Raw genomic sequence first — 20108 nt, 5'->3', positions numbered from 1 at the left:
GGCTACAAGAAGCTCCAGCATCTCTTCCTGCCAAGATCTTTATCCTCACTGCATCCTCTGCACCGTGGGCCTTCATCTTTGGTGAGCTGCTTGAGGTCCTCTTGCGACTCCTGTGCCTTTGGCCTGTGGGTTCTCTTGAGGGTCTTCTCTTTCTTCAGTGGGTTCCCCTGCTTGCACGGGGCCAGCTCTGACTCTCCTGCACTTGGTGAGACCCTTGGACCTTGCTGGTCTCAACGTTGCTCCTTCTTCGTTTACCGTGTCTGTTGCTGCTGCCAAGGCTTGTTGGTACTCCTGCTAGACACCGACCCCCTGGTTCTCGACTACCGACAAGGGACAGCTCGTTTACGGCTCCTGGTCTTCACAGCTGCAGTGACAAGGTCACTGTCATTACTCCTGCATCTCCTTTCATCGGTGGTCATTGCTCGTCCGTGCCTCCTGATGGCATAGACTCTGTCCCCTCTGCTTGCAGGTTCTTCTCTTGTAGAAACCACCCTTGGATTCCACCGGACTCTTGCACAGTATACGGCAACATCATCTTTACTGAAGTCCTCCATTGTGGTCTACGGAGGTTTCCGACGGCACCTATGCACCTGGCTTCCCTGGTGTGGTATCCTGGTTCCAGGGGGTATCCATGGGTGGGGGGACTCTTCAACCATCTGTCTTCCACTGGGTTTCTTCAGGGTCCTCTGGGAAGCGTCCTGCTTCAAAACTGCAACTGCGACTTTCCTGTTGACCTGAATTGAGTACACGGCTGTGTTTCCAATCTGCACACAGGCTTCCTGGGGTTCCTGGGTACTTACTTTGAGTGGTTCCTTGTGTCTCCAGCTCTTCTAAGTCTCCTGGTCCAAGTCCCAACTTTGGTCGCAGGTCACATTCCACTTTCTTAGTATATGGTTCGGTCTCCTTGAGACCAGTGTGTATTGTGCTTACGTACCTCATGCAATTGAAGTATTATTGTGTATTTGTGTTGATATCTCCGGGTAGGCTACACTGTGTGGTTCTTTTTCATTTAACCCACACTATATAATTAGATCTGGTTAAAACAAGCTGCTTAACACTCCTTATGTTCTAAGCCTGAAGGCTGCTCTCCACAGATACAACTTAGAGAGCTTTACGAGGGTGTCTAAGACCACAACCGTAAGGGTTGTCTGGAGTAGTGCAAGGTGTTTCACTTAAATAAGTGTGCACCATATACTAAACCAACCTCCTACAGATTCCTAAAAGGCCTTGTACATATGTTTCCACCTTCACCCTTCATTTTGCTTCAGTGGGAACTTAATTTGGTTCTCACCTTTCTCATGTGTGCTCTTTTCGAGCCCCTGCACAATTGCACCCTCCGGCTGCGCACGATACAAACAGCCTTTTTTAGTGGCAATCACATCTGCCAGGACAGTGGGCGAGCTGGAGGCTCTATTGTGCAAGCCTCCTTTTTTGACAATATTCTCTGACAAGTTGGTACTTCGCACTAGAGCCTCTTTCCTCCTGAAAGTGGTAACACCCTTCCATGTGGAACAATCTGTCACCTTGCCCACTTTCTACGCTCCTCCACATCCCTCCAAGGAAGAGGAACGACTTCACTGTCTAGACACAAAAAGAGTGTTGTCCTTCTACCTTGATCGCACAAAAGAGTTCTGGGTGGACGACCAACTCTTCATGGGGTATGTTGGTGCGAAGAAAGGTCAGTCAGTGCAGATAAGGGCCATCTCAGGATGGGTAGTTCTCTGCATCAAGATCTGCTACGCTTTGGCAAAGAAGCAGCCTCCTGAAGGCTTAAGTACTCATTCCACCAGAGCTAAATCAGCTATCATTGGGTTAGCACTTGGAGTCCTAGTCCTGGAAATCTGTCAGGCATCCCTGCACACGTTTACCAAGAATTACTCCCTGGACAGTCAGGTCCGCAGGGACGGCCCTTTTGCCTGTTCGGTCCTGCAGGACTTTCTCTTATGGAGCATGTCGGCAGCCACTCCTCCGGGGATTTTATTGCTTGGGTATCTATTCAGAGGTAAGGAATCTGCGGCTACATGTCTCTATCAGATGGATAAGTTACTTACCTTCAGTATGGCCTTATCTGTAACGCCCATCTGGTAGAGATAGTTTCTTGTAGCAGATTCCTTACTGACCCACCTATCCTCCCCGCACTGCGCACAAGTTACTAGGGTCAGGGTTGTTCCCTTTCCGGGCCTTAGTTTTTATATACACCAATCTCAGTACTCTTCATGGCTCTGCATTTTTGAAGTGGAAAGTCCTGAAAAGTAACTGATGTCAGGGCGCCGAGGTGGCACCTATATAGGTGACGCCGACATCACTTCCGGTGCAGACGACGCCGTCACACGTGGCCGACAGACGCCACCTGCCGGTGAGCTGGGGTATATCTATAAGAAAAATCTTCTGGATCCAGCCTGACACCTGGGAAATTCAAAGGTAAGGAATCTGTGGATAGATACTGTCTACCAGATAGGGCGTTACCGAAGGTAAGTAACTTGTCCTTTAATTCACAAGGAGAAAGGATTCCACTTTAGAATGTTTTCTTATGCTGAAAAACGTTAGCAATTGGTGTCTGATTCTGGATGGTTATGCCTTAAAAAAATACCTGAAAAATAAGTGTTTCAGATGTCCACATAACAAGAGGGCTCTTCCATTCATTGGAAAAGCATTTTTTGGCCTCAGTAGATTTTAAGGACACGTATTTCAATATGTCAAGTTATCTTTCTCACAGGAAGTTCCTTAATTTTGTGGTAGCTAAAGTCAGCAAGAATATTCACTAAGTGTATGGCTCTATGAGCACCCTGTCAGTTTACCGTTAGCTGGACAATTGGCTAAAAAAACAAGACCGGCACCATTCAATTTTTAGGCATGCATTGTGGTTCAGAAACCAACATTGTTCCTATCGTCTCATCTAATGATGCATGTGTCTATCCAAAGCGTTTCTTGGGAGTAAAAATCCTTGCAAGTAAGATGAAAGTATTTCCCTCTAAAGAAAGAAGCCTCCAGCTTTTACAATTGGCTGCCATGTCCCATCTCAGAATATTATGACTGTAAGGAACTTAAACATGTTACTGAGTTGTATGTCATTGTAAAAACGTCTGGTTCTTCATTGTCATCTCATAATGACAGGAGTAATCACATTCGCAGTGTGTCAGGAGGAATGAGTGGTACAACATATCAGATTGCTAAGAATAATGAAGGACTCTCCCAATTGGTGAAAGATAGAAGACAACTCGTTGGCAGGTCAAACACTGGTTCCTTTGGATCCTCAGATATATTTTGTTGACAGAAGTCTTGTACTTGAGATAGGACGCTCATTTAGACAACCTTCATGTGGGAAGAAAACGGTCTCCATCGGAATTCAATCTGTATATGAATGTCTTGAAGCTCAGTGGGGAATGACACTGGCTTGCAAATATTGATTTGAATGGAAAACACAACAATGTACTATAGCTCCAAAGAGGGGAGGAACATGGTCTCTTCAGTTACTGTCAGACGATCCAAAACTCTGACATTTGTAGATCTGCGCTAAAATGAAAGAGTCTTATATTGGCATCATTACGCTAATTCGAGGTAGAAGATAACCGTTGAATTGCTCTTTATTCCATGTGGTAGGATCACATTAGAACTGCCTTGGAATTTTGTGTTCGTTTATTACTTTTGACAACAGTGCCAAAGTTAATAAAATGCTTGGTAATGCAATAATAGAAATACCTCAATTTCATTTTCAGTGATTTTTGTTTGATCCCTTTATTTAGCTGGGGAATTCTTTCATGTTTTCATTTATGTTTTCATCAACAAGTACATTGTGTAGATGAGACCAGTTGTCCCAGTATCAATATCTTGATGAGCCAAACTGCAATTCTTTGCATGTTGATTGTGGGGAGAGCGTTGTTTTTTGATGTCTCAACCAACCTTTATTTTTCTTTTCCCCATTTCTTGTAGGCAGTGGAGTTGTTGGTAGAGAAGGCTTTAAGCAGTGTGTCTGGGCCTCTCAGCCCTGGGGATGCCTTGCGTAGAGTTTTGGAATGTGTAGCCAGTGGGACTCTATTAACAGGTTAGTTCTTAATCTATAATGTATCCCTTTTTTTCCGATTCAAGCAGGTGAATGGTAATATCTCCAGGATTGAAATCTTGAACAAAATTACAAGGCAAATTAGGAAAATAAGCTGCTTCCTTGGTCACCTTACCAGAGGTAGAGGAAGCCATTGGGCAAAGCCCAGGCAACTATAGACAGCACAGTCAAAATATTTGAAAGGATGATAATCAATCGATTACTATCTTGGGCTAATTTAAACAATATTCTGAGTTCCTATCAATTTGGTTTTCATGCAGGCACTGCCTGAATTTCCATCAGATTTTAGGAAAGTAAACCATTGCCGTGAACTGTACCTGGCCTTTATGGACCTATCCATAGCATCGGATTGTGCAAATAGAACCAATCTTTGGTTGATGCTGTTAGATCGGGGGGATTGGTGAATTTTCTGAACAACCTGCAGGAGAACGCAGCTGTGAGAGTTTGTTTCGGCATGGCAGACAAAATGTCAGACACCCTCTCGCTTGCTAGAAGGGTGCATCGGGGAAGTATTCTTGCCCTACTGTTGTTTTATCATTTATACCAACAATGTGGAGTTCTTTTTTGATTGATACTGTCAGGGATAACTAGAGGATTGCCAACAAGTCAGTACCAGCATTGCTTTTTCCGAATTTCAGCCATCCACTCCATTTGAGCAGAATTTTAACTAGACAGACAACCTTTTACGATGGCGACTTCATAAGGCCATCTACAGGAACCTATATTCTAGTAACTGCCCATGGCGTTCCATCCATGCGCTCCTTGAATGGTGTACGCTGTAACTTGACTGGCTCCGCCATGTAGTACATACATCCCGAATGCATTTTGCACATGGCATTATCACGGGACGTTTTTTCAGACTCCCTACTAAACTGTAGCCGCTCGTTCAGGAGTTAGTGAGCTTGTGCAGTCTTTGGTTGCCTGGAGCCCCGCTGTGGATTTTGACCTGCGTGGGGAGAGACTTGGAGCAGCAGGAGGACGGGACTGCGAGGTCCGGCAGGCTGTGCGTGACCCACCGAGCACACCTGCCGCCTCTTCCCGTGTCTCCGCCCTCTGCCCTGTGCCTGCGTTTTAAAACTCCTCGCGGCCCCCGCTCCGCGGGAGCCGCTCGTTCAGGAGTTAGTGAGCTTGTGCAGTCTTTGGTTGCCTGGAGCCCCGCTGTGGATTTTGACCTGCGTGGGGAGAGACTTGGAGCAGCAGGAGGACGGGACTGCGAGGTCCGGCAGGCTGTGCGTGACCCACCGAGCACACCTGCCGCCTCTTCCCGTGTCTCCGCCCTCTGCCCTGTGCCTGCGTTTTAAAACTCCTCGCGGCCCCCGCTCCGCGGGAGCCGCTCGTTCAGGAGTTAGTGAGCTTGTGCAGTCTTTGGTTGCCTGGAGCCCCGCTGTGGATTTTGACCTGCGTGGGGAGAGACTTGGAGCAGCAGGAGGACGGGACTGCGAGGTCCGGCAGGCTGTGCGTGACCCACCGAGCACACCTGCCGCCTCTTCCCGTGTCTCCGCCCTCTGCCCTGTGCCTGCGTTTTAAAACTCCTCGCGGCCCCCGCTCCGCGGGAGCCGCTCGTTCAGGAGTTAGTGAGCTTGTGCAGTCTTTGGTTGCCTGGAGCCCCGCTGTGGATTTTGACCTGCGTGGGGAGAGACTTGGAGCAGCAGGAGGACGGGACTGCGAGGTCCGGCAGGCTGTGCGTGACCCACCGAGCACACCTGCCGCCTCTTCCCGTGACTCCGCCCCCTCCTTTCTCAGAACACTTAAGATCCGGTGCATGCACGCGTTAGCGGGACGCGTGTGCGGGACATATCCCGGGACAAAGCCCGGACTAAGGGCGGACCCTCTGAGACCCTCAGAGACACGAGGAGACCGGTCCGGCCATACTTCTTTGTTTCCAGGTACTGACTGTTTTTATATCTAATTTTCTATTATCACCACCAACTGTCACACCAACCGACCCCTCCTATTTATATATGGCAACTGTTAATGTTGAGCTGCATGTGCAGGACAAACAGTGTTTGCTGCTTAATGGGACCTTGGACAGTTATTTCTCCAAATCATCGCCTGATATTGCTAGGGAGATTGTGCTGGCGGAGCGGCGGGCAGACCGCCGCCGCTCAGTGGAAAGTATGAAGAATGGGTCTACTTTATCATCCTTATCTCCCGTGATCGGACCTCCTGCCAATGCTGCTGGGACACTAGTAAACGAGTCGATCCCTCTACTAGATAGTATACTCCCGGATGTAAATACGGCTGTTCTTTCACCTGAAACCGTATCTAGAGCGGATATGATTGACCTGTCCGCATCATCGATTGGAAGTAGCCTAACGACATTAAAGGGAGACGCCTTGTCACAATTGCATGCAGCCCGAATTAAGGAAAAAAAATTACCATCTACGGGGCAAATTTATGGCCCCCCGCCGAACAAAAAGCGACGGAAAAGGAGGGATCCGTTGCAACCCAAATTGAGTTGCTCTGACTTTGGTAAAAAATTGTCCACAGTTGTCAAGAATCCCTGTGTTGCTCAATCTGACTCTGAGGGGATTCATATAATTTCTGCATCCCCAGTCCTACTGAATATGTCTGCAGACAAAGAGGTCAATATGGAGACTAGTGCGAGAGATGATGTTCACACCGAGAATAAGGGTCCTGTGTCCCTACAGGACATTGAGAACTTGATCAGATCATACTCTGCATCTATCTTGGAGAGGTTAATGGAGGTGGAGTGTAGATTGTCAAAAATTGAGAATGCATTGCCTAAAAAAGATCTTGTAGGCCATAAAGGTGTTAACTATGCAGACAGTCAAGCATTTAATTGTGCACCACAAGTTTTGTCATCTGTTGTTCAATCTCCTCCCCCTATTTTACCTCATATTGTTCCTACCCCTCCCTCAATTTTATCTGTACCGAAAACCTTGGGGAACACAGTAACAGCTATTGCTCAGCACCATGTTGCCTCCAGACCATCTCAAGAAAAAACTGGTGACCAAATGCTGGGCATCATTGCTAGTAAAACCTGTGTTAAAACACCTAAAAGTTCTGGCAACATAACTAATTCAGCTTTGACAGACTTAACAAGGGAGGTGAGGGAAACTAGACGCACCTGGGGGAAACCAAAAAGGGTTCCTTTGCCTGAACTTCCACCAGAGGCATTACCCTATGTGGTAGTCCTAACAGGTGTGCCGGCCCTTGAACAAAACAAGAGGGAGGGCTTTTTCCAACTAAAAAACAAGATAACGCACTGGTTGAGAACACACAGGCCTATTGCAAATCATATCAATGGGGATATAGTTCATGTTCGACGCCTTGAATGGTTGGGGGGCAGAACTAAAGATATCGAAGGTGACGTAGTGGTCGTTAATTTCAGGGATCCAAACGCGGTCCATTATATACTGAATTGGCAGATGGGCAGCTCTAATAGTGCTATAATCCCAAGACCTCTAACGTACTTTTATCCAAGGTCAGTGGTGTTTCCATCTCAGTTTCCCCTTATACAGGGATCAACTCAAACTCAGCCACTTAATTATTCAATTGTACAGAATGTTGGGAGTATTCAATATGCTCAGTACCCCCCGATTTATCAGGGTACGAGAAATATGCCTTGTGCCCCTTGCCCTGTAACAGTCCCAGACCCCTGGGGATGGAACTCTGTCCCAGTTAGACATCAAAACTTTCATAACTTTCAAGACAGAAGGATGGACCATCTAAAACCCTTCACGCCTCTTGAAACGTCAAATCGTTTTGATATTTTCAGTGGCCTTGATAGTTGCGATTGAAGTTTTTTGAGGGGGGGGGGATGAGGGAGGGGACACAGGGAACCTCACTGATATAGGGGTTGCAACTGAGAGTAATCTATTGCCAACTGTTCTATCTCGACCTTTGGGAAAAAACGCAATATGCAACGATAATATCCCTGAAGAACAGGTAGAACCTACTCGTACTTTAAGACATTTACCTCCTGAGGGAACATCCTCGGGAATCCAACAAGTGGCATATACTGGTGTTGAGATGCCAAGGGTTAATACCGTTATGTCTTCTGAACTGGGGACTTCGGTTAAACTTGTCAGTTGGAATGTAGCTGGGGTTGCTGGCAAATTGAGGGATCCTGACTGGGCTGCATATATGGAATCCTTTGATTTTTGCTTACTTCAGGAAACCTGGGCAGTTGACACTCCCCATAGGGTGGGCTACAAGACTTTTGGTATTGGAGCAATCCCATCCAGAAGTGGTAGGCCGTCCGGGGGTCTTCTGATCTGGACAAAGATCAATCTAAGGGTTAATATTGAGGTGATAGACACTAATTCTGTAGATATCCTAGCATTAAAAATAACAACCTCCAATGGGAATAAATTATTCCTAATGAATATCTATAATAGGCCGACACCGTCAACAAAGGAATCTCCGACTGTTCTTAAGTTGGATTGCTTTTTGAGGGGGTTGGATCCTGGGGAGGATTTTGTCATCTTGGCTGGAGATCTGAATTGTAACTATGAACCTGTGTTGGGCATAAGTGAGATTTTCGAGGAGGAAGATCAGGCAAATAAAATCCCACTCCTCGGGAGCAGCAAATCGGTGAAATGTTCCATTCTGGCTCTTCAACTGATCAAATTATGTACAGAGCATCACCTTAGGGCCTGTAACGGTCGGTTACCGTCTGACACCATAAAAAAACCAACCTTTAGTAGGAATACATATAGGAGCAACTTGGATTTTGTAATAGTCTCAATCCCTCTTTGGTTGTATCTCATAGATCTTGAAATAATGGAGAGGGCAGAAAGTGATCACTTTCCACTAAATTTGTCACTAAATGCTGCATTATTTAGCGATCCTTCTCCAACACCCTCCCTTGATGGGAGTGTTGGGGATGGTAATGACATTCATATTAGTAACAATAGGAGAACGCTAAAATGGCCATTTATTTTGGATCATGGTGATATCTTGAGCGAAATATACTCACTTTTTGCAGGGACTTTTGCTACATATCTAAGTTTAACTCCCGAGGAGGAAGCAATAACTCCTTTTCTGACTATACACCAGGAGTTTTTTCAAAAAATAAAACTACTGGTAACTAAAATGCCTAAAAAACCCCAGCAGAAGACTCAGAACCTGTCTCACAGCAAGCCTTGGTATGACAGATCCTGTAGAGAGTCTAAGAGGGAACTGTTAATTGCCATTAAATCCAAGTCCCAACAGGATGTCAAAAAAGCTAGAAGTAACTACAAAACTGCCCAAAGGACATCAAGAATTGCGTGGGAGGAAGAAAAGTGGGCGGAATTGCTGTCAGCTGCAAGATCACATGACACTGTAGTCTTCTGGAAGCTGATAGCAAATGGGAACAAGGTAGGAAGGGTGGTTAAAGACACTTTCCTAGACGAGGAAACCTGGGTAACCCATTTTACCAATTTGTACAGGAAATATGACGACCCTTATACAGCATCCACTGCAGTAAGTCCTGAATTCCCAGTAGACCCGTTGGTCTTTACCTTGGGGGAAACAGAGCTGGCCATAAGCCAAGTAAAAACTGGGAAAGCCCCAGGTTTGGACAAAATCCCCGGGGATCTTTACAAGCATGACTTGAAAATATGGGCACCATATATCAACTATCTATGCAACAAATTATCTCAAACCTTAGAATTTCCTGAAAGTTGGAAAGGAGCTGAAATTGTTTTAATTTTTAAAAAAGGAGACAGGAAGGATCCCTGTAATTATCGTCCAATAAGCTTAATGGACATCCTTCAGAAAATCTACTCACGCCATATTTTATTACGAGTGAGTAACTGGTTGGATGAAAATTCATTTTTGTCTAAATTTCAAGCCGGGTTCAGAACTAAAGTCAGCACTATAGATCAATGCTTTAGATTCTGCTGCCTCTACTGGAAGTACGTAATGATAAAGAAGGCCCACTTATATGTTGCCTTTGTTGATTTAAGGGCAGCATTCGATCTGGTGCCACGTGATCTTCTGTGGAAGACGCTGAGTGCAGCGGGTATGCCAAACAATATAGTAGCTCAAATTATAAAATTACATGATGGGAACTTTGCGAGAATTAGATGGGGACAAAATGGCGAATTATCACGGAAAATTCCTATCGAACGTGGAGTTCGCCAGGGATGTGTTTTGGCCCCCACTCTCTTTTCTATTTTCGTGAACGATATTCCCTCTTACTTAGACAAATGTAAAAATGACGCACCTAAATTGAATGGCGAAAGGGTAGCATCTCTATTGTTTGCTGATGATACCATTCTGATATCCCAAACAAAAAACGGCTTGCAGATTTTACTGAATACTTTTAACGATTACTGTTGTCAAAAGGGGCTAGAGATTAATGTAAAGAAAACGAAATATATGGCCCTTAATCCAACCAAACCAGACAAGGGTTGCCTAACTTTAAAAGGGATAAAGTTGGAATCAGTGCCTCACTTTTCTTATTTAGGGGTGACGCTTGATTGCAACTTTACCTGGAAAGCACAATTGGAAAAAAGCAAATTGTTATTTGCTCAGAACGTTAAACCAATACTCAGAGAGCAAAGCTTAAGTACCAGTAAAGCGGTGCGTCCCGTTATGGAACTCTTTAAATTTAAGGTTCAATCATCAGTGCTATATGGTGCTGAACTATGGGGGCCGGGCTCCAAGGAGACCTTTAGTATTCACGATAACAACTTTATGCGAAGCTTGGTTAGGGTTCCGAGAGGAACCCCATTAGTACCTCTGCAATTGGACCTTGACCTTAAAAGAACAGACCATCACGTTCTTATTAGACCGCTTATGCTCTGGGTAAGATTGTGGCACGTTTCTGAGCTTCAAGCATACAGAGAAGGGCTGATAGAGATCATGGGGTTGGATAGTAACAAAAAAATCCCATGGCTTACACATGTTGGGACTTGGCTTAACCTTATAGGCCTGAAACATTTTTGGGAGCATCCCGAGCTGTTACCATCTAATCCCAAATTAGTCCTGAAAAAAGCATTTTGGTACTATGTAGCAAATATGACTGTAAATGTTAGTACTAGTGGTTCTTTAGTTTCAACATTTTTACGTTTTAAGGACGAACCCTTTTATGAGTCCTTCATGGACGAAATAGAGCCCCCACTTGCCGAGACACTATTTCTAAAGTTTAGATATGGAAATCTCTTATTAAAATCAACTTTGGCACGTTGGGCAAGGAACCGTGATCCATCGGCTGAGGTATTGGATGAAGCCTGCTCATTTTGTGAAAACGACCAAATTGAGAATGAGCAGCACATTCTTTTCTTCTGTCCTATCTACGCCCACGAGAGGAAAAGATGGATTAAACCGATATGCCTTCTATTAGGCTTGAGGTCCTGCAATCAGGCTCTGAGAATTTTGACTACTAACACTTCACAACAGATAATATTTAGTGTCAGTAGATTTCTACTTTCTATTTGCTACCGTAGGAAAAAAATGGGCCTTCAGCTATGAATCGAATTTCTATTAATTTGGTTTTAATTTATGGAATTGAATTTGTTCATTTTTAGCTTTAATAACACTGCAACCATTGAATTTGCTTATCGAATTATTGAGGTGTCCTCCTGTCTCATATCATTTTTACTGTCATGCTCCAAGTACTTTCCAACATGTGTTGCACAGTTACATAGAATGTATTTTATCTTTTTAGAGACCGTCATTTATTTTTACTAAAATGTAATGTTTAAACTGTTCTTTTATGGCGTAATGCCGAAATAAAGATTTGACTGAGACTCAGTACCAGCATTGCTAAATGCAGATCGCTTTGTACTTATCGCATGGACACCTAAGGCTCTCCATATGTTAGTGGAGTCCATATTGACTTTAATGATACTTTGGGCCTGTGCACTCATTTTGGAAAGTCACATGTCATGGCCTGCAGTCCAATCAGGATAAACATTTCCAAGTTAACGGTTAATGTCCAATCTCTGAGCAGTGTGTCTGATTTCAGCTACCCAGGGATTGTCTTCCTTTCCATGGATTTCTGGCAGCAACAGGCTAACAGCCCCTGCTTGACGCTCAATAGGAAGGCCGTAGTTTTCTCTTAGTTACCTCAGCCCACAAGCAGGAGGGATCATCTCCCCTTATTTGACTATTTACAGGACCCAACATGTTACGGCAGCTCTACTTGGGTTTGGGGTTATCACAATGTTAGTGCCCTGCAGCTTGAGGAAAACCACATATGGAGGCGGCTTCTTGTCTTTTCCCCTTCCATTCTCATTTCATCATTATCTCAGAGCTAAAGCTGGAGTACATAGCTGATAAAGCTAGGCTGGCCCCACTGTTGCTCTGGGTCAGCATCTGGTCTAACCCCGAAGCCGCCTTAAATAGGAGCATCGTTATAGACTGCCTTAGTATGGATAAGGGCCTTTCCATCCCCTGGTTGGGATATGTTTTAAAGTATTTGGGCCTGCGTGGAATATTTGATGCACCTGGAACTTTAAAAAATAGCAATAAGTAAAAAATTTGATAGAAAAATGTACACGCAAATTCCTTACCTGTGAACTTCCAGGCATCAGGTTGGATCCGGAAGATTTTTCAGCAGTACCCCTTGTAGGAGAGTGGGGTCTGCAATCCTATGGTCACCCCAGATTTTTGCTTTTTGCTTCACTGGTTTACGACTTTCCCTGGCTGTGGGCCTGCTAATCAGACCCACAGCCTAGCTGTTCTCTCTCTAAATTGACAACAATGTACTTTAGGTGCATTTACCAATTGGTACTGGGCCACCTTATCAGTCCCTGTACAGTATACCTTAGGTATCCAGGGCATAGGTGTACCCAGGGCCTACCAGGGGCTGAAGCATGTATTATGCCACCCCTGGCTGGCCATCTAAAACTGACACAACTGGCTGCACGACAGCTGGGGCAAGGTGGTGTAAACACCCTTTGCTGTAGATATAGTATACCTATATCTAACCCTAAAATGGACACATATCCTCCTATCAGTCACTCCTATGGCAGGCCTTATCAATCCTGAAGGCAGAGTGCTTGGAATTATGTGAGATGGTGCTCTAGCATGAGCTGAGCCTGTCTACAGCTTTCGGAACCAGGTCCTTTAGCTGTTTCCATGATAACGCTATACCATATACTCTTAAGTGCATTATAATCCTCGCGGTTAAATGCTAACTCTGGTATAACATTATCAAAACATGTCGAGTAAGGTGTCATACGATTTGGAATACTACCCCCTCGCCAATTCTGGCGACGGGGGTAGCATTCCACCCTTCTAGAGGGACACGACATGTATGTAACTGTGAACCCCGGTTAAAGTTAACTCGAGCCTTGGCATCACAAAATGGATGCTGCCACCACAAGACACAAGTCTGACCTCCTGCTGCTGGGAGTCCTTCCCGCAAGGGTGGCTCGGACAAAGGGTTTCCTGCCTTGGGAGGTGCTAGCACCACCCCAGACAGGATTTTGTGTATTGGGGAGGATAGGCCTGAAAGGAATGAGACATGCCTGGGGCACACAAGGTGTCCTGTGCATACACCGGTTCAAACCAGTTGCTGGGGCATCCCTGCCCCAGCTCTGGCGCGAAACCGGACAAAGGATAGGGGGTGTAACCACCCCCCTTCCTGGTCCCACCCAGGGGAGGGACCTAGTCAGTAGTGCAGCCCCCTTTAGCAGGATAAAGGGTAGGAGCTGGTCCCATTCCAAATGAGATTAATCCTGAACTACTCTACAAGAAGAAACTCTGGACTTCGACGTTCTGCTCCACAGAAGACTGAAGAAATCTCCCTTGTGGGCAAGGAGTGTCCACCCTGCAACTGCAGGCACCATCAAGCGTCCAGCGGCTTCCCTTTGTCGTCTTCCTTCCAGGATCCAGACTTCAGAGCCCGACGAGACCCGGATTCCCAGACTTCTCCGACCTCAACCTACATCTGCAGCACAGCTGAGATCCGTGGGTGCGACGAGACACGTGGGACCGGCTATCTTGAAAGAAACTGCACTTCGCTTCCAGCACGACTCCTGAGGTAAACTCGACCAAGTGCTTTGGGGACTGAGAAGCCCCAGCCCCGAGCAGCCTCTGCACCGAAGATCAGCCCTCCAGCATCCACGAGATCTGCGTGGGGCCCTTCTGCTTGTTTGCTGCTCGACGCGTTGTCTAGTCACTTGCCGGCTGGCTAGTGGCCTCCTAGTCGACGAACCTTCGAATCTTTGCTGCTGGTCTGGTTGCTCCAGACTGGCCCTTGCTCCCTTCCAAAAGAGGGGCACCTCGGACTCTCCTAGTCCGCACCAGACGTCTTTTCCCTTCACCGCGTGGGTTGCCTTTGCCAAGGCCTGTTGACTCCAATCCCGGATCCGACACCGCCGACAGCGAGAGCCTGCGTGGGACAGCTCATGTCTCCATCCTGGTCGTCGAAGACGCCTCCTGGTCCACGTGGCTGCAGAGTCAAGCGTCCACTCTTCACCTGATCGCGACGACAGCACCTGGTTCCTTCCTGGTTCCACACCGGTCACCGGCTAGTGACTTTGAACACTGTCCCCTCTGCTTTCAGGTCCTCTTCTTCACCGATCCACCCTTGGATCGCACCGGACATCTTCCTCCTGGTCGCCTGCAGCATCTTTTCTTTCAGGCTCCATTGACTTCAACGCGATAACCCGACACACTTTGGCACCTATGCACCTGCAGCCCGTGGGTGAGGTAACGAGAGCATTTCGGTGCTCAAGGGTAGTCTAACTGTCCTAGTGTTCAATTCCACAGTCGTTGTTGTCCTACCTAGTCAGGATTGTCCGTACTTACCTTTAACTTGAACTGTACTGTCCATAGACGTTGTTACGCATCTCGCGTGTGAGTTCACACTCTGCACACGCGTTCCGTGGGCCTCCTCTTACTTACCTGAAGTTAGTGTAGCGTGGTCCCATCGATCCTACAGCCTCTGGACAGCTCCATTCCTTTTATCGACTTTCACATTCCACTTACTTAGTATATGGTTTGTCGTGCCCCTAGGGCACCATTGTAATTTTGTGCAACTTGTAGTGTTTTTCGTAAGAGATTGTCATGTGCTTAGCCCTTTGACCTCATAAAGAGTTCAGAGGTGTTGTTATTAATAAATATACTGTTTATTTTCATAACAACCTGTGTGGTGTGCTTTCATCTGGTATTCAAGGGGTTATATTGTGGTAAAACAGCTGGCTTCACATGCCAAAAGAGTTTAGCCTAAGACTGCTTTGTCCATGCTACCATTAGGATAGCTGGTCTATAACGTTGACTTACAACCAATCACCATAAGGGTTGTTTGGACTGATACAAGGTGATCACTAGAACTAGTGAGCATCATATATCAGGCCAACTTCTCACATTAGTGTGCAGCGGTTGGGATTTGAGCTTGCTGTTGATTTGGATTTGGATTGGATTTCTAGAGCGCGTAGCTACCCTGAGGCGTCCCAGCGCTAACAGTGGACCTATGTTCCCAGGGGGGAAAGATCTTATGGGAAGAGCCATGTCTTTAGTTGTCTTCGGAAGGCCAGAAGGTTGTGTTCTTTTCGTATGAAAATGGGGAGGGAATTCCACAGCTTTGGGGCATTATAGGAAAACAGGCGCCCTCCAGAACGGGCCTTTTGAATTCTGGGGATGCTGGCCAGTGAGAGGGAATCCGATCTGAGCTGCCTGTTCGACTGATGGGGTTTGATCAGGGCGTTCAGGATCGGCGGACCTTTCTCATGCATTATTTTATGTGAGATGCATAGAGTCTTAAAATGGATCCTCTCTTTGACTGGTAGCCAATGTAGGCTTTTGAGCGCTGGTTTGGCTGAGCATCTGGGTTTGGTCCCTGTTAAAAGTCTTGCTGCGGCATTTTGAGCACATTGAAGTCTGTGGATGACCAAGGCGGGTGCCCCTAGATATAGGGCATTTCCATAGTCCAGTCTGGCGTTCACCAAACCCTGCATGAGCAGTTTCCTGGATTGGAAAGGGACTAAATGGAGGACCTTCCGTGCTGTTTTGATGAGGCCTAGGCAAGTGCCGGTGATTTTTCTGGCCTGAGTTTTGAAATTAAGCTCTCGGTCTAGCCAGATGCCGAGGCTCTTGACTTCTGTTTTGGGAGTGGGGGGTGGGCCCATACAACTCGGCCATATCAGGGATGGAGGGAGTTTGCGAGGATTACCCAGGAGAAGAATTTCAGACGTCTCGCCATTCAGTTTAAGCCGAGAATCGTTCATCCATTTGCAGATGTTCTCGAGACAGACTGCCAAGTTGTCTAGGTTATTCTTTGATTGGCTAATGGACACCACCAGTTGTGTGTCGTCGGCATACATAACTGTTTTTATGCCGAACGGTGATGTAATGTCTTCTAGGGGGGACATATAGACATTAAACAGTGTGGGGCTCAGGGAGGAGCCCTGGGGTACCCCACACTGTAATGGGAGGGCTTTGGACGTGCTTGAGACGTCGGATACGTGGAAGGTTCTCCCTTCCAAGAAGGATTCAATCCAGGACAGGGCAGTGCCAGATATACCTGCCACGCTGAGCCGATGGATGAGGATAGCGTGATCTACTGTGTCGAAGGCGGCACTTAGATCAAGGAGGATCACTGCCACTGATCCTCCTATGTCTATGATGGACCTTGCCTCTTCGACCACGGCAAGTAATGCAGTATCTGTGCCCTGTCCTGGTCTGAACCCGGTCTGGGAACGGCGTAAAAGTTTATTTGTTTCCAGGAAGAGCGAGAGTTGGTGGTTCACTATTCGCTCGGCCACTTTGCTAATTGCCGGGAGGAGGGAAATGGGTCGGAAATTGGCCAAGTCCGTGGGGTCGAGGTTGGGTTTTTTGAGGAGTGCCCGGACTGTGGCCTTTTTCCAATTTGTTGGAACGGTGCCCGTTGTCAAGGAGGCATTGATGAGGTTGGTGAAGGGGGGAGCCAACGTGGTGGCGACCAATTGTAGTTTGCTCATCGGCGCTGGGTCCGATGGAGCCCCGCTCTTCACTGATTGTAGAGTGGTAAGGAATAGGTCCATAGTCACCTGAGAGTAAGTTTGGAGGCATGGAGCTTCCGTGCAGGTTGGCGTGATGACAGAGGGAGGTGGGGGGGAAGGGCATTGAGAATGTTTTGGATTTTGGATGAAACCACATATAATCTTGAAATATCATTTGAAAGATCACATAAGGTACTCTAGGTACATATAACAAGCTTAGAAATACTCTGAGTTCTACTGAACCAGCTGTTGTAGTAGAAAGGGCCTAGCACACCCTGACTACAACTCTTAGCAAGGGATCAGTAGGAAAACCCATAGTGTAGGTAGGTGCATCACTTACACCTCATTAGAAAGCATGTCTACCCATGGAGAGTCTTCAGAGACTCCCCTAGTGGTTAGTGATCCTCCACAGGTCCTTTCCAGATATGCAGCTCTCAGTTTCCAGGAGATGAAACAATTGTGTACCTCCAGGAAATTGAAACAGGGTTCTAACCCTACCACTCCTTTTCTGTTAGGTCTCTTAGAGACATATGATGCCAGAAGGGCTGCTAACACAGACCCCTCTAATCCAGATAGGAGCCTGCCCCCCTTAGAAGGTACTCTTGGTGATCCAGACCTCCCTGAAACAGAGAATGTAGAAGAGGAGCAGGAAGAAGAAGAACCATCTGGGGATGAGGCAGACAAAGGTTCTGTGATAGTCAGCAGACTCACAAGGGCCAACTTAGACCTGCATAGGAAAGGAACTGGGGGACCCCCGGTGCTGAACCTAAGCAGGCCTAACTATGGAGTTAGAAGAGATAGGTCTCATTCTAGGGACTCCATTAGATCTGTGCACTCTCGTGCCTCTCATGTATCTGCTCAGAGGAGGATGAGTTCCCCTCAGAGGAGAGAACATGAGGCAAAGATGAAGGAAGCTGATCTGAGGATCCAAAGGGAAGAACTTGCCCTGGCCAAAGAGAAGCTTGCCTTTGCTAGGGAGCAACAGTTGAGTGGGGTAGTTCCCACTGGTGGCAGCAATATCCCTAGGGATAGAGACAGGAGTTTTGATAATAGACACCTGAGTAAAATAGTGCCCTCCTATAAGACAGGAGATGATATCCACAAGTGGATAACTGCTTTGGAGAGAGCCTGCAAAGTACAGCAGGTACCCCAGAGTCAGTGGGCAGCTATATTGTGGCTCTCCTTTGAAGGTAAAGGTAGAGACAAGCTCCTCACTGTTAGAGATGAGGATGCTAATGATTACCAAGTCTTGAAAACTGCACTGATTGATGGGTTTGGCTTAACCACTGAACAGTACAGGTTGATGTTCAGGGATACCCAGAAAACTCAGGCTCAAGATTGGACTGACTTTGTTGATTGTGCCACTAAGGCTCTGGAGGGCTGGTTACTGGGAAGTAAAGTTACTGATTACACAGGATTGTATAATCTAATTATGAGAGAGCAAATCTTAAATAATTGTCAAAACCAGTTGTTGCATCAGCACCTTATTGACTCAGATCTGACCTCTCCCCAAGAATTGGGAAAGAAGGCAGACAGATGGGTCAGGACAAGGGTCAAGCAGCAGAACCAGAACCAGGGTGGTGGCCAGAAGTAAGCAGACCAGAAAGGTAATGAGAATAAGCAAAATGACCAGAAGTCTTCAACAGGGCCCCAACAACCTAAGGAGGGTGGGTCCCAAACTTCCCAAAAGAAGAAGAATGATGGTCCTAAAAAACCATGGTGCCAATACTGTAAAAGTAAGACTCACTGGTTTAGTGAGTGCACCAAGAAAGGCCAAACTCCTACCACTACTGTCCCTAAGACACCTGCACCCCCTAGTACAGTTAGTAGTGGTAGTGTACCTGCCAAGGCTATAGTTGGGTTAACCCTGGGAACTGAGGTGGGTTCTGACTTAGTCAGAATTCCTACTCAGGCAGTTCTTGTTTGTACTGGGGACATGGATATGACCCCTACTGTAAGTCCTAGTACTCTGCGCAAATACAGACAAACGCATTTAATTAATTGAAAAATGGCTCAGGCCTACAGGGACACATGTGCCAGTGTCACCATGGTGACACCAACATTTGTGGACCCAGACCAGATCATGCTAGGTTCAGATTACCTAGTGACCAATGCTAGCAATGTCACTACCAATCACAGTATGGCAGTTGTTAATTTCTCCTGGGGAGGGGTAACTGGCCTCAAAAGGGTTGTAGTTAGTTCAGACCTCCCAGTAGATTGTCTTTTGGGCAATGATTTGGAATCCTTACTGTGGTCAGATGTGGAGTACAGGACTCATGTAGAAATGCTAGGTCTCTCCTCACATGTCCTTGCTGTGACTAGGTCACAGGCCAAGAAATGCCCAGCTGAACAAGTGCTGGATCCTGGAAGAATGGACCAGACACTACCCAAGAGAAGGAATGGTAGGGTTAAGGCAAAGCCTCCCCCCTGCCTCAGGTTGAGGGATCAGCCCTCTCAGGAGGCTGACCCAGAGACCCCAGAAGGAACTGTCCTAGAAGAGCTTGAACCTGATCAGGTGGAGTTTCTTGGGACAGGGGGACCTTCCAGGGCAGACTTGAGACAGGCCCAATTAGACTGTTCCTCTCTTGAACCCCTCAGACAGCAGGCTGCTGCTGAGGCTGCAGGGAATGCTACAGGTGCCCATAAGGTATATTGGGAAGATGGACTCCTATACTCTGAGGCAAGAGACCCCAAACCTGGTGCTACCAGGAGGCTGGTCATCCCCTTGTCTCTTAGAGGTTTCCTTCTCACCTTAGCCCATGTGATTCCCCTTGCAGGTCACTTAGGCCAGAACAAGACATGGGACAGGCTTGCCCCACACTTTCACTGGCCTCATATGTCTGAAGACACTAAAGAGTTTTGTCGCTCATGTATCACCTGCCAAGCCAGTGGCAAATCAGGTGGCACAACAAAGGCCCCCCTTATACCACTACCTGTGGTGGGGGTACCCTTTGAAAGAGTGGGGATAGACATTGTTGGACCAATGGACCCCCCAACAGCATCTGGGCACAGATTTATACTGGTGGTAGTGGATCATGCTACCAGGTATCCAGAAGCTATTCCCCTTAGGACCACTACAGCTCCTGTTGTGGCCAGGGCCCTACTTGGAGTTTTCTCCAGAGTGGGGTTTCCTAAGGAGGTTGTCTCTGACAGAGGTGCAA

General features: G+C 46.8%; 1 protein-coding gene across 1 annotated transcript in view; it reads left to right on the top strand.

The window, feature by feature from the left end:
• The window catches only part of ZFR2 (zinc finger RNA binding protein 2), a 553880-nt gene that overhangs the window by 479210 nt on the left and 54562 nt on the right, over window positions 1-20108 (top strand). The window contains exon 17 of the mRNA XM_078669465.1: window positions 3931-4042. Coding sequence (XP_078525591.1) covers window positions 3931-4042 — 112 coding nt within the window. The remainder of the gene's footprint in view (window positions 1-3930; window positions 4043-20108) is intronic.

This window comes from Lissotriton helveticus, chromosome 12 (genome assembly GCF_964261635.1).
Source record: "Lissotriton helveticus chromosome 12, aLisHel1.1, whole genome shotgun sequence".
NCBI lineage: Eukaryota > Metazoa > Chordata > Amphibia > Caudata > Salamandridae > Lissotriton > Lissotriton helveticus.
Note: the sequence above shows the minus strand (reverse complement) of the source record. Positions and strands in the feature narration are given on the sequence as shown.